The sequence below is a fragment of the Lutra lutra genome, chromosome 9 (assembly GCF_902655055.1).
Source record: "Lutra lutra chromosome 9, mLutLut1.2, whole genome shotgun sequence".
Classification (NCBI taxonomy): domain Eukaryota; kingdom Metazoa; phylum Chordata; class Mammalia; order Carnivora; family Mustelidae; genus Lutra; species Lutra lutra.
Window position 1 is genome coordinate 58,015,589 of NC_062286.1, and position 12,931 is coordinate 58,028,519.

At 41.6% G+C, this 12,931-nt stretch overlaps 1 protein-coding gene across 3 annotated transcripts in view; it reads left to right on the plus strand.

Annotated features, from left to right (window-relative positions):
• The window catches only part of SPRED2 (sprouty related EVH1 domain containing 2), a 118,879-nt gene that overhangs the window by 64,799 nt on the left and 41,149 nt on the right, over positions 1-12,931 (plus strand). The window contains exon 1 of one of the 3 annotated variants that reach the window (XM_047745008.1): positions 2,989-3,102. The exons of the other annotated variants lie outside the window; for them this stretch is intronic. Within the exon in view, the coding sequence (XP_047600964.1) occupies positions 3,086-3,102 (17 nt within the window). The 5' untranslated portion in view covers positions 2,989-3,085. Of the gene's footprint in view, positions 1-2,988; positions 3,103-12,931 lie in introns of those variants that run through there. 3 annotated transcript variants of the gene reach the window in all.

A 12,931-nucleotide genomic window follows, 5' to 3' on the forward strand; every position in this document is an offset into this window, starting at 1 on the left:
TATTCTCGAGGATATAGTTTCCCAAAATGTTTGTTTGGTTGTTTTGTTTTGGGATCGTCTTATAAAATTGTTTATAAAGAGAATCCTTAATCTTAACCCAGAGTCCTTACCTAATGTTGGCATTTTGGTAAATTTCCTTTATGGTCCAAGATTTATTTATTTATTTATTTTTTAATGGGTGAGGTGACAGCCGCAACAACTATGGTGGTCACTAACTCTGAAACAGATCTTTTAAAAAGGGGGGGGTATGTGTTTTCTTTGTTTTGTGTGTTTATCTTTAAGTATTTCATTGTCATTGATAAGTTGTAAGAATAACGTGAAGGACTCTTTTTTAATTTGTTACCTCTACTAGATGGGAAAGTTTTTTGTTTTAAGATTTTATTTATTTATTTATTTATTTATTTATGAGAGAGAGAGAGAGAGAGAGAGGATGCACAAGTGCATGCATGGGGAGGGGCAGAGGGAGAGGGAGAGAATCTTGAGCAGACTGTGCTGAGCGTGGAGCCCAACACAGGGCTTGATCTCACAACCCTGAGATCATGACCTGAGTCAAAACCAGGAGTCTGACTGAGCCACCCAAGTGCCTCTGAAGGATTCTTCTATATCCAGTTCCCCATTTGTTAACATTTTACCATAATTTCCATATTCTCATTCTCTGTGTGTGTATTGCTGCCATTACTTTTATATGTTTTTTTAAATTTTATTTATTTACTTGTCAGAGAAAGAGAGCACAAGCAGGGGGAGCTGCAAGGAGAGAGAGAGAGGGAGAAGAAGGCTCCCTGCTGAGCAAGGAGCCTGATGCGGAACTCAATCCCAGGACCCTGGGATCTTGACCTGAGCTGAAAGCAGATGCTTAACCAACTGAGCCACCCAAGCACCTCTACTTTTATTTATTTTATATATATATATATATATATATTTTTTTAAGATTTTATTTATTTATTTGACAGAGATCACAAGTAGGCTGAGAGGCAGGCAGAGAGAGAGAGGGAGGAAGCAGACTCACTGCCGAGCCTCTAGAGAGCCCCATGCGGGGCTCCATTCCAGGACCCTGGGATCATGACCTGAGCTGAAAGCAGAGGCTTTAACCCACTGAGCCACCCAGGCGCCCCTACTTTTATATTTTTAATTAAATTTGAGTTACACATTCTTTAATGAACTTTATACTTATTTCTTAAAGATACTTGGAGAAACTCAGATAAGACTAGAAATTTATGATTCCCCCCATTTCTGCCTGTTGCATTAAGGCAAATCATTGCTTTGCAAGTGTGTGAAAGGTTTTCCTTAAGTTGCAAGGGGACATTTTGATAAGCCTATAGTTAGCAGTCTTTATGAGGAAAGAACTTGTCAGAACCATAGAAGGCTTCAGCTCAGGCCCACACACAGTCCTGACCAGTTTGGATTCTTGAGGCTCTCTTTTGACATTGTGTGGGGACTGTAACAACCATTTGCTGCATGCTTTCAGTCTGCTTGGGCAGTGTTCTTTGAGGATTGGCCTTGACTGCTAGCTGAAGTGGGAGCCTTGACCTGCTCACAGACCCTCCCGTCCTTTAGTTTCGGAAAGAAAGGGAGCAGTCCAGAGGTCCCAGGTTTTCATAGAATATCTGTACTTTAAGTGTCCTGCAGTGACTTGTCACACTTTCAGAACATATCAACAAGGACGATTTTTTTCAACAACATCTAGTTTCAGTAGTGGTTTTGTTTAACATACATTGGAGCTTCCATATCTGGGTTTTTTCCAGGCATGAAATCAAAGCTCTCTTCTTCCCTCAGATGGTTAAGTGAGTCGAGCAAACACTGCCACCTTACAAAGAGATGTATTGGTGTAAGGGGACTATGGATGTGACTTATGTAACCTCTCATGGAGTGTTTCCAAAACCATATAAAGAAGCTGGAAATAGTAACCTCTCCCTTATAATGTCAACATTGAGCTCACAAATGAGGCTGGGGCCTGTGTCCGCAAAGGAAACACGAAGAACACCACCAGATAGTCTTGGGAGGAGAGAGGATGAGGCCTTTGTTCACTGGGTGGATGCAGCCCTCATGGTGGCCTTTGGACACGTGTCATACCTTCAAGCTGGAAGCTCCCACACCCATGGTGACTGGGTTGCACTGTGTGCACATATGATAAGCCCATACCTAACTAGAAAAGTGCCTTGTTCGGGTACAAACTAGACTGTAGAGACTGGGGAAAAAAAATTTTTTTTTAAATTTTTTAAAAACATTTTATCATTAAAATCTTTAGATACTCAAAGGAAGAGAGACTAATACAGCTAATCCCCATATTACTTACCACACAGATGCAGCAGTGATCAAGATTTTACCACATTTCCTTACCCTCCCCCCACCTTTGGTAAAATATTCATAACAGATCCCCACTAGCAGCACATCATTTCATCCCTAACATACTTTCTCTGAGTAGACATTTTCTGAGTACAGTGCCACTCTCCTACTTGACAGAATTAACCAGGACCCAAATTTTGATGTGTAGTTTTTACAAAGCTCCTGCAGCTAGGTTCCCTTAAAACATAAGAATCGACAGCATCCGTGCCTATACTGATTCACTGATTTCTTAAAAGAGTTTGTGGCCGGGAGTAGGGGGTGGTCCTTGCTTTCAACTCTGAACCAGGTTATTGGGATTGGAGATGCGGGCGGGTAAGCAATTTGCACTTGTGGTTCCTGGCTTGGAATCTCAGGTATCGAGCTATGCCATTTGCTTCCTGGGCATTTCGTAGTATCATCAATGATTGATAATCAGAACTTACAGGAATTTTTTTTTTTAAACAATATTTTAATTGGAAAAGACATCTGTCAGCTGTCAGGCTTCCAACTTCCACTTTTGAGAAGCAGGATGTTGAATGTGAGTAATGACACAACAGGCCTATAAAATGCGGACTAACCCTCCGATGACTCATCCAATACGATGCAGTATATTTGTCAAGGAGACTGAATCATATATGGGGGGAACCACTCTTCAAGCAGCCAGCTGGTTCTCAGGTCCGCAAGAGACCATCCATTTTTATCGGAAGCTTTATAGTAGCAATAATGCTAATACCCAGCACTCGGGCTCCACAATGTAGAGGAAATGGCATCACCCAGCAGGTATGTGCTTACTGTTATTTTCTCCTTGTTCTCTTCTGCCTAACCTTTCTGATAATGTGACAGTTTTTTAAAGGAGGAAACAAAAGTATTCTAACTGGAAGGCACTGAACACTGAAGTGTGTGTGTGCCTGTGCTCACATGCAAGGACAGATAGGTTACCACTGTTCCTTGGAAGGACAGAGGTCTTGTCCACTCCTCTCCCTCTCTGCAAACAGATTTCTCCTTAGGTATTCAGGTAAATTCATCCTTTTTATTAAGCCCTGAGTTTAAAAGGCTGCCTAGGAAACAGCTTTTGCAGAGGTGGTGTTTCTTTTGGGTGGGTAGCTCAAAACTTTAATAAATGAATGAATGAATGAAAGAAAAGAAAGAGCAAGCAGAGGTGAGCTAACAGATACAGTCTAATAGTAACAATTGGATTTATTTTCAATATTGTGATTTTTCTTACCCCCAAGATACACAGCTTAATGCAAGAAAGCTTTATCCCTGTACTGAGTGACTGTGTCTAATTTTTGCAAATCATAATTTGCTCATACTAAATTCATGCATTAACTTTTCTAGGTGGGAGAAAGGGTAGTGGGGGGTTAGTAACAACATTTAATTATAGCTTTCACATGATCTGAAGGATTGTTCTGCATAATTGAGAAGCTGTGTCGCCTGTCTGACCTCTCTTTCTTCACTCACTAAATTTAAACAATGCCTGACTCGTGAAGGCACAGATCTTGTTTATTTGAGTATATTAAACATTCCTCTTTGTGTTGACAGTCCATTCGGTGTCTCCTCATATTTTTTAAAAATACTTCTTGTGTCCTACTTGTTAGGGACAGATGCTATAGTTAGTTTATAGTAGTACTATTTATGCTTTTCTAGTCTGTCTGTCCAGAATGGGTCGAGACCTATAACACAACTACCCACAAATTTGCCTAAGACTGAACATTTGTGGAACAGTCCATCGATGCGGGTAAATGCTGTTATCACTCAGAAAGCATTAAACAGATCTAGGCTTACCGAGCTGGAAATGTAGGCGGTCTTTGTTTCTCTTCCCCTTTCTTATAAAGCCCATAATAATGACTTGTTTTCTTTGAGGGACGTGTATTCTAACTGTGCGTAAGTGTATTAAATTTACCTATTTAAATACATTCAGAAATTCAGATAATAGGGAAAGCCAGCATGAAGAGAGTTTGTTTTGTTTCTCTTCTGTAGATTAAGAGGTACACTTTTTTTAGAATGGCCAGTTTGTTTTTGAAGACAGGACCATCTCCAAATTTCATTAATTTTGCATTCTATAAATGAAAGCCACCTGTTATGCTGTAACATGCTAATTATGGTAGAGGACAATAATGAAGAAGAACAGTATTTGAAATATGTGGGGGTTTTGCTAAGAATTTTCCTGCCCACATCTGTAGTGCTTATTTTTATATGTGTATGTATATACATGCTTATATAGTGCATATTTAATAATAGCATTTGGTGGTATTAAAAAATACTTCAGATTCAAAGTAAGCCTTTTTATTCCTTCTCATTAACTTTTTTTTTTTTTTTTTAAGTTGTAGAAGAAAGGCTACTTTAAAAATGTTGGCTTGAACTAAAGGCTGAATTTGTGATTCTCTAGTAGATGAGGTTCTCTTGCTGGTTTGGTGGGCACCATTGGTTCAAGTTTCACTTGGTCAAAAGTTACCAGAAAAATCATGGGACCTAAAGATATGAATTGAAGACAGAATAGCTCATTTGCTCTGATTTCACTGGAATCTTAGGTTCCACTTTATCATTTTTCCCCTTAATACCTCCAGAAAGTGGTTAACAGGCAGGTGTATAAAAACATTTGGTCTAAAATTCTCGATGAATTGGCATCCTCAGTGAAAAAGTCTTGCTTTCCCTGTGCTCTGTGTGGTTGAGACTCAAGTCCTGTCCAGATCGTTTTAGGGCAGTGTAGATTTCGTTCAGCTTTGGTTTCGTTACCCACTCAGAGCTCCTTGATGACTGTGATTTGGCAATGACAGTCACCCCTAGGCTTGTGGCCGCTGCTCTTGGAGGCTCTCGGAGGCCCCTGTGCTGTTGAGCACCATGCACTGTTGGTCCAGAGTGACCACATGGTTTTCAGATTCCTTTTTCCCTTTTGAGGGAAAAGGAATACAGAGCCATGGCCAGTACCAAGGATATCGTATTGTTCAACTTGGAAGTGATCAGTAGGTATTGAGTGAGATGCAGCCTGTGTTCAGAGCTATGTGCTGGATGGTGGTAACTTAAAAAATGCTTGTTATGTGGGCCCAGCCCTGTTCTTGCTCTCATTCCCTCTTCAGTGGGGATTCATCGTTATTGGCGGTAGATTCCTCCCGGGTTTTCTTTTATTCATAGATTTACTGGAGTCTATAATCTGGAGCCACTAATTGCTCTGTGTAGAAGCACCTTTTAGCTATTCCCTCTTGGTTGTTCAGAATCTAACACTTCTTGGATGGCTATCGAGAAAGAACTGCCCTACTAAAAAAATACCTTTGATAGTTTTGGAGGCCATGTTTTTGGAGCCAAGTGGACTGACAACCTCAGATGAAGGATTTATGTAGCACTTATTTATTTGTTTGTTTGTTTGTTTTCTTCCTTCCTTGAGGAGAGTGGCAGTCAGGGAGAGCATTTGAATCCTCAAAACTTAGAGCATTGAGGAGATTTTATTGGAGCAGATTAGTATACATCAAGGACATTTTTTCCTTATCTTTGAGAGTTGAAGACCCCTGCCCACTTCAGCATCTATTAAAATTATACTTTAATGACTCAAAGCTATACTGAACTCAGGAACCAGTTAATAAAAACATTGTTTATTTAAAATCACCATAGATTGGGGTACCTGGCTGGCTCAGTCAGAAGAGCCAGGGGACCCTTAATATCAGTGACATGAGTTTGAGCCCCATGTTGGCTGTAGAGATTACTAAAAATACATAAATACATAAATAAAATCGCTATAGATAATCAGCATTTTAAAAAGTTACTTGTATTTAGAGACATCTGTTTCGTGAGTTTATAATGTTTTCGTGCTATACGGGTGGATGATCTGTGGATGACTGGCGGTAACTGTAGCCCCCAAGGGGAGAGCTGGGCCTGGCCATTTCCTTTTGTCTACTTCCCACTGTTCTGCAGTTAAACTGTCCTCCCTATGCCTGAGGTTATAGGGAGGACATCCTGCCTACATAGTGGGTGGGATTAATAGCACTTGTAGGTAGATCTTACGTCATTATCTGGAAATAACAGCTTTCTTGTTGTAGCTCAAAAATGCCAGAGACAAGCACAGAGCAGCCTTCTTAGGACATAACCCCCACTCTTAAGGACGCATAAATGGGGTGAATGACCACTTTCTTATCAAACCAGCATGAACTTAGTCCCGAGCATTCTTCCAGGTATAAATTTGCTGATGACTTGTTTGCAGTGACATCTGTGCTCAGATTGTCTTTAGGGTATAAGTGGGACAATTATGGAAGCCATGCCCCTTCCCAGTCAGATTCTTAATCGCCGACATTTCTTTGTAATTAATAATCACCATAGAGAAGTGAATGCTTGAGAACCAGACTGGCACTTCAGCCCTTCCTGAAAGAGCATTTGGCTTACATGACAACTCTACCTTCCTTGCCTCACACTCTAGGAGCAGCACGAGGGGAGTTAGCTACGTCCTATGCAAGAAACTGCAACAAGATACTATGTCTTTGCAGATTTCAACCCAAGAGATGACTTTCAGTTTTCAGTGTTCATTCATGCCGTTGCAAAGATTTTTCGCATTGGAGATGTCCAGCCTGGGTTTGGGTTTTTTTGTGGTTTTCTTTTAAACACATGTGCCTTGTACCCATCCAGTGAAAGAGAAGGGTTGCCTGCCCTTGCTCTAGCCCCACGAGGCCTGCCGTTTAACTGGGCCTCTTGAATTCCATGAAATGGAGCGCAGACAGCATGTGTCATAAAGGCTGCTTGGGAAGGGTAAAGAGCAAAATTAGTGCCTGTGGGTGGGCCTGTGTTCCCGTCACATCGCCAGAGAACTGCAGTGTGCAAAATCTGGCAGGAACTTGTTCTAAAGAAAAATAAAACAGCCCCTTTTTTTCCTGCTTTGGGAAATATTAAAAAACATCGCTAACCCTCATATTGAAGAAATAGAACTGTTAGAAAATCTTTGTGATTGTGTGCGTGTGTTTTAATAATCTTAGAAACAGAAGGTTAGTAAAAAGGGACTAATCATAAATATTTTTTAGGGATTCTGTAACTTATATTGTAAACATCATAAGCCTTCTATTCGAATATAATCAGTTAAGGGTGAGGGAGGGGAATTTGTTAGAGCTAACAATTAGGGGAAAGTCCATAATATTTTACTTTCTTCTGTCCTTTGATGTGATTTTGTAAGAAGAACTGTTTTTATCTCAGTAAAACCAATTACAAAGGAAATGTTTGTGTTTTTCATATATGTGATTTGCCTTGTATCCAAAAGAACAAAGCATAGGCCACATTTACATTTATATTTGAGGCATAAGATCTTCCTTTTATAGTTACTTTGTGAAGGTCTTGCAAATTTGTTCCTAGTTTCTCATAGTGTAGAAGAATATTTCATAGCTTAAAGGCTGCTCATGATGTATATTTTGCACAATGGACATATGTTGACTTAATAATGGAGGGGGGATTTTGTTGATTTTGTTTTGTTTTAAAGATTTTATTTTTCAGGGCACCTGGGTGGCTCAGTGGGTTAAAGCTACTGCCTTCGGCTCGGGTCATGATCTCAGGGTCCTGGGATCGAGCCCCGCGTCGGGCTCTCTGCTCGGCAGGGGGCCTGCTTCCTCCTCTCTCTCTGCCTGCCTCTCTGCCTACTTGTGTTCTCTGTCAAATAAATAAATAAAATCTTTAAAAAAAAAAAAGATTTTATTTTTCAGTCATCTCTATACCCAACATGGGGCATGAACTTACAACCATGATACCAAGAGACTCGTTTTGGGGTGCCTGGGTGGCTCAGTGGGTTGAGGCCTCTGCCTTTGGCTCGGGTCATGATCCCAGGGTCCTAGGATTGAGCCCCGCAAATCGGGCTTCCTGCTCAGTGGGGAGCCTGCTTCCTCCTCTCTCTCTGCCTCCCTCTCTGCCTACTTGTGATCTCTGTCAAATAAACAAATTAAAAAATCTTAAAAAAAAAAAAAAAAAAGATAGGGAGTCTCGTTTTGTACTGACTGAGCCAGCCAGGTGCCCCTGGTGTCTTTTTTTTTTTTTTTTTTTTTTAAGATTTTTGGCGGGGGGTGGGGGGTATTTATTTACTTGACAGACAGAGATCACAAGTAGGCAGAGAGAGAGGAGGAAGAAGGCTCCTTGCTGAGCAGAGAGCCTGATTCGGGGCTCAATCCCAGGACTCTAGGATCATGACCCAAGCCGAAGGCAGAGGCTTCAACCCACTGAGCCACCCAGGTGCCCCTTGTTTTGTTTTTTTAAGTGCCAATGTTTATTTCTTAAAGACTACGGAAGCTTCCTTAGCCAAAGCCCAAATTTCTTCATCTGGGGTCCCCCCCCTTTTTTTTTAAAGATTGATTTTATTTATTTATTTATTTATTTGACAGAGATCACAAGTAGGCAAAGAGAGAGAGGGAAGCAGGCTCCCCACCGAGCAGAGAACCCGATGTGGGGCTCAATCCCAGGACCCTGGGATCACGACCTGAGCGGAAAGCAGAGGCCTTAACCCACTGAGCCACCCAGGCACCCCTGGGGTCCTTCTTGAGTCTATTTATTTCAAGTGTCCTCTTTTGTTTCTCAAATTCGTTGTCTTTTTTTTTTTTTTTTTTTTTTAATTAATGATGGCCAAATAAATAGGAAAAATAGACCATCTTGGCCATTTTTGAGTATGTGGTACATTTGTTTTCATTATACATTGTTGTACAACTGATCTTCAGAACTTCTTCATCTTGCAAAACTGAAACTATAGCCATTAAACAACTCTCCATTTCTCCCTCATCTTAGACCTTCACCGTCGCCATTCTGCTTCTGTTTCTGTGAATTGGACTACTTTAGAAAGTGGAATCACACAGTATTTGAAATTTGTGACTGGCTTATTTCACTTAGTATAATTTCCTCACAGTTCAGCCATATCATAGCAAATGACGGGATTTCTTTCTTTTTTTTAATCTGAAAAATACTGTCTGTATATATACTACATTTTCTTTATCCACTCATCCCTCAATAGACATTTAGGTTGCTTTTGCCTCTTGGCTGTTGTGAGTAATGCTGCAGTGAACACAGATGTGAAATTAATTGCCTTTTGAGACAGGAATCGATTTTCAAGAATTGTTAATCTTCTATATGCAAACACATCAGAAAAAGTGTCATTGTGTCATATCACTTTATGTTTACCCAGCCTTTTCAGTCCACACACGAGTTTCCATATGCCAAGTTACTCACTGTGGGAAATTGCTTGTTAGGTGACAATTTTTGGTGTGGGATAGTGTAGCCACAGTGCCTGCAGGGATTGTGACTTTCCTAGAGGTGACTTTATTCCTGGGAAGTGGCACAAGCACACTGGTGAATGAAATGAGCCATGGGGAGTTCCTCTTCAATGACATTAAGACAGGGGGCCCTTTTCTTCTTCCTTCCAATATTAAATGGCAGCCAACAGTGACAGCATGACTTCAAGGTAGTGTAATTACATCTGCGTGGCCTCCAGACTGCCACCATGTCAGTGAAGCTTTCTGCTTGGTTGGCTGTGGCCTCTTGGTTGCCCTGCTTCAAGCAGTGGTCGTTAGCTGCCGCTGAATGCATGACCTACCGCCTGCTTGGGCTCCCTGGGGCAAGCACGTCTGTGATGGTCAGCAGAGCCTCCAGGGGTCTCAATTACCTGTGAAGGTCATGAGTCTCGAAACAAAACTACTTCCAGTCCTTCCACAAGCTGGGAGACTTTGTCATGTGGGGATAGCCCTAGAGTTCCCTCGAAGCTCGTTTTGAAATGAAACCAGAATGAATACTCTCCCATGGATGAAATAATATTCTAAGAATATTGTGTAAAACTGTGAGCCAGCATAGTGGCAAGTTGGCCTGCACATTCTCCTTACTGCCGTGTTCTCTTCCGGCAGGAGAGTAACTTCCTAGAAGCACATGTATTGAGCAGATGGCTGTTTTGTCATAACTCGGAAGGAAATTGCCTTTGTAGGTCAAATCCTGTCTCTGTTGTGGTGAAGGACTAGTCAAGAATCTGCTGCCGGGGGATTATCCTGTGAGCCCGAAGCTTGTTTTGTCCTTCTTGATTGTTCACCAACAGTCACAGCCACCGGCCACCATAGAGGGAAAGAACAGTTTCCTCAGTGACACTTAATTTGGAACTCCTATTAAACTATAGCAGTGAAGCTGATAGCGACATTACACTTGTGTTTTCCTCAGTCCTTGTGAGTTTGGTTCCCTTAAGAAGGCCTGCCTTTTGGTTTGTGTGTTTGCTGTTTAGGTGGAAAGATTTCTCAGCCTAACTAGCAGGTGACCATCCAGTTGGCCCTTTTTAGGTCAAGGTCCAGGGGTCCCAGATGAAACCTAGATCGGAAGTTTAGGGATTCCTCCTTGCTTACCCCTTCACCCCCACCCCACATCAGAGGGGAACACTCTTAGCCAGAGCTGAGTGAGTAGGACTGGGTGGTCCCGCTGCAGGTGGGCCTCAAGGCTTCTGTTAAGGAGACTCAGTGAGTGGTCAAAACCATTTGGGAATATAACTGTGATTCAGGTACTTTAGGGCTTGATTAGGCTTTCGTGGAGTGGAATCCTGATGCTCAGCATTTCATGTTTTTTGTTTTTTTTTTTTTTCCTGTGGGAAAAATACATTCCAGTTTCAAAAAACTGATTTACAAGAAAACCTGTAGACCAGAACTCATTGGTGACATCGAAGGAGCCTCAACCTGTTTAGAGTTGCTGTAATCAGAGGTCTATAGTGTATGTCTCTCCCCATTTTGAAGTGAGGTGGTTGCTTCCTTACCTTTTCCTAACTTTTTTTTTTCCTTTCTCTCTGAAGGTAATGAAAAGTTGGTATTGGAGTGTTGGTCTTGAGTCAGTTGATTAAAGCACATAGGATGAACTATTCTCCTCTTTGCCTGCATTTGGTCTATAGATGTGTCTTAGAGATTTGCTTCCATGTGGCTAAAGAGAATCTTACATTTGTGACCGGGTAAACCCAGGTAGATGGTTACATTGTGACTGTTTGATTCAAAGATCTTAAGAAACTTATTAAAACTAATTTTCCTCGTTTTCTTGTTTTTTAGAAATACTTTGATAGACTTGTTTTGCTCCTCAGAACCTTAAAATTGCATAATGATACTTGTACCAAGAGAACAGACCTGTTAGTTTGTTGTGGTTTCAGGTCTTTGTAGTTTCTAGGGTTTTATTTTCTCCCCCAAGTCAAAATATGTTTTCAGTTGCATTTTACTGCTGCAAGTTTTCTCATCTGCTTTTGTAGAGTATTTGGGTGGCTTAAGTTTGCTAAGCCCTCTGGCGCAGCTGAAGGACTTTAAGGCCCCCCCTTTTTTCTTTTTTACACAAAATTAAAAGAGGGGCCAAAGTTGAAAAGGGACCTCAAAGGTCACTGGACCCTACCCCTTGTTTTACATATAAAGAAGCTGAGTCTGGGGTGTCTCAGCCAAGAGGAAGGAGGAGAGGTGCAGTAGAGGTCATGTCTGCTGACTTAGGAAACTAGCCGTACTGCCTGATCTGAGAGTGAAGATTGCCTCTCCTGCTAGAAGGGTTGGGTAGGGCTTCCCGACCCCTCCCCCCAACTCTGCCATTTTATTCACGTGGCTCTTGGTGCTACCTCCTCATTTCTCCTTACGAGTCCTTTGACAATCAGTTGCCTATACATTAAACTTAAAGAGACCAATGAGAATAATTTATATCCTCTCGATCACTTAGGTTAGATATGGGAAACATTAGCTACAACATAGGAACCTTTTTTTAAAAAAAAAGTGGGGTAGGGGTGTGGTCTGTTTACCAATCTTAGTCTTTTATCTGCCTCTAATGCCAGTGACCTTGAATAATTCCCTTCTCCTGTCTGGACTACAGATTTTCTAAGCAAGGGGTCTAGAGTAGATGGTTTCTACAATTTTTTTTCTGACATAGAAATGTATATCTAGGGGTGCCTGAGTGGCTCAGTGGGTTAAAGCCTCTGCCTTCGGCTCAGGTCATGATCCCAGGGTCCTGAGATGGAGCCCCACATCAGGCTCTCTGCTCAGCGGGGAGCCTGCTTCCTCCTCTCTCTCTCTCTCTCTCTGCCTGCCTCTCAGCCTACTTGTGATCTCTCTCTTTCTCTTTCTCTCTCTCTCTCTGTCAAATAAATAAATAAATAAGAAATGTATATCTAACTTGTTTATGTGGCCCTTCACTAGTCCTGATTGGAGACCTAAACTCCACCTGCAGGCCCCACCTGTATCCCGGTCTCTACCTGAGAAAGGAAGAGGTCCAGCATTCTTCAGTGAGAACAGATGCCTTGCAAGTGCTTTGTTTTGTTTCTTTGTGTGTTAAGCTTTTCATCTCTGTTGAAGGAGATGGTGGAAGCCTGGAGGAAAGGGAACAAATGAATTGGTAATTCCTGCCATCTGAAAGGCTTCCGTGTCTACTAGATGGGTCGGGAACAAAAGCGCGGAGGCTCTTAAAATGCCGGCTCAACATGTGGACTTACTTTCTTCTTTGTGGGTCTTCGTGTGAGAGTAGGTTTTATTAAGGACTGGTTCATAAAGGATTTTGTAGATTTAGAATTTGGTATTAACATAGTTTGGTAAAGTAATTTCCTGACCTTTTCACCATGGTTTGCTTTACAGTGGACAGTGGGGGAGTGGCAGGTAAAAAATGGGAAATGTGACCTGGACTGCTT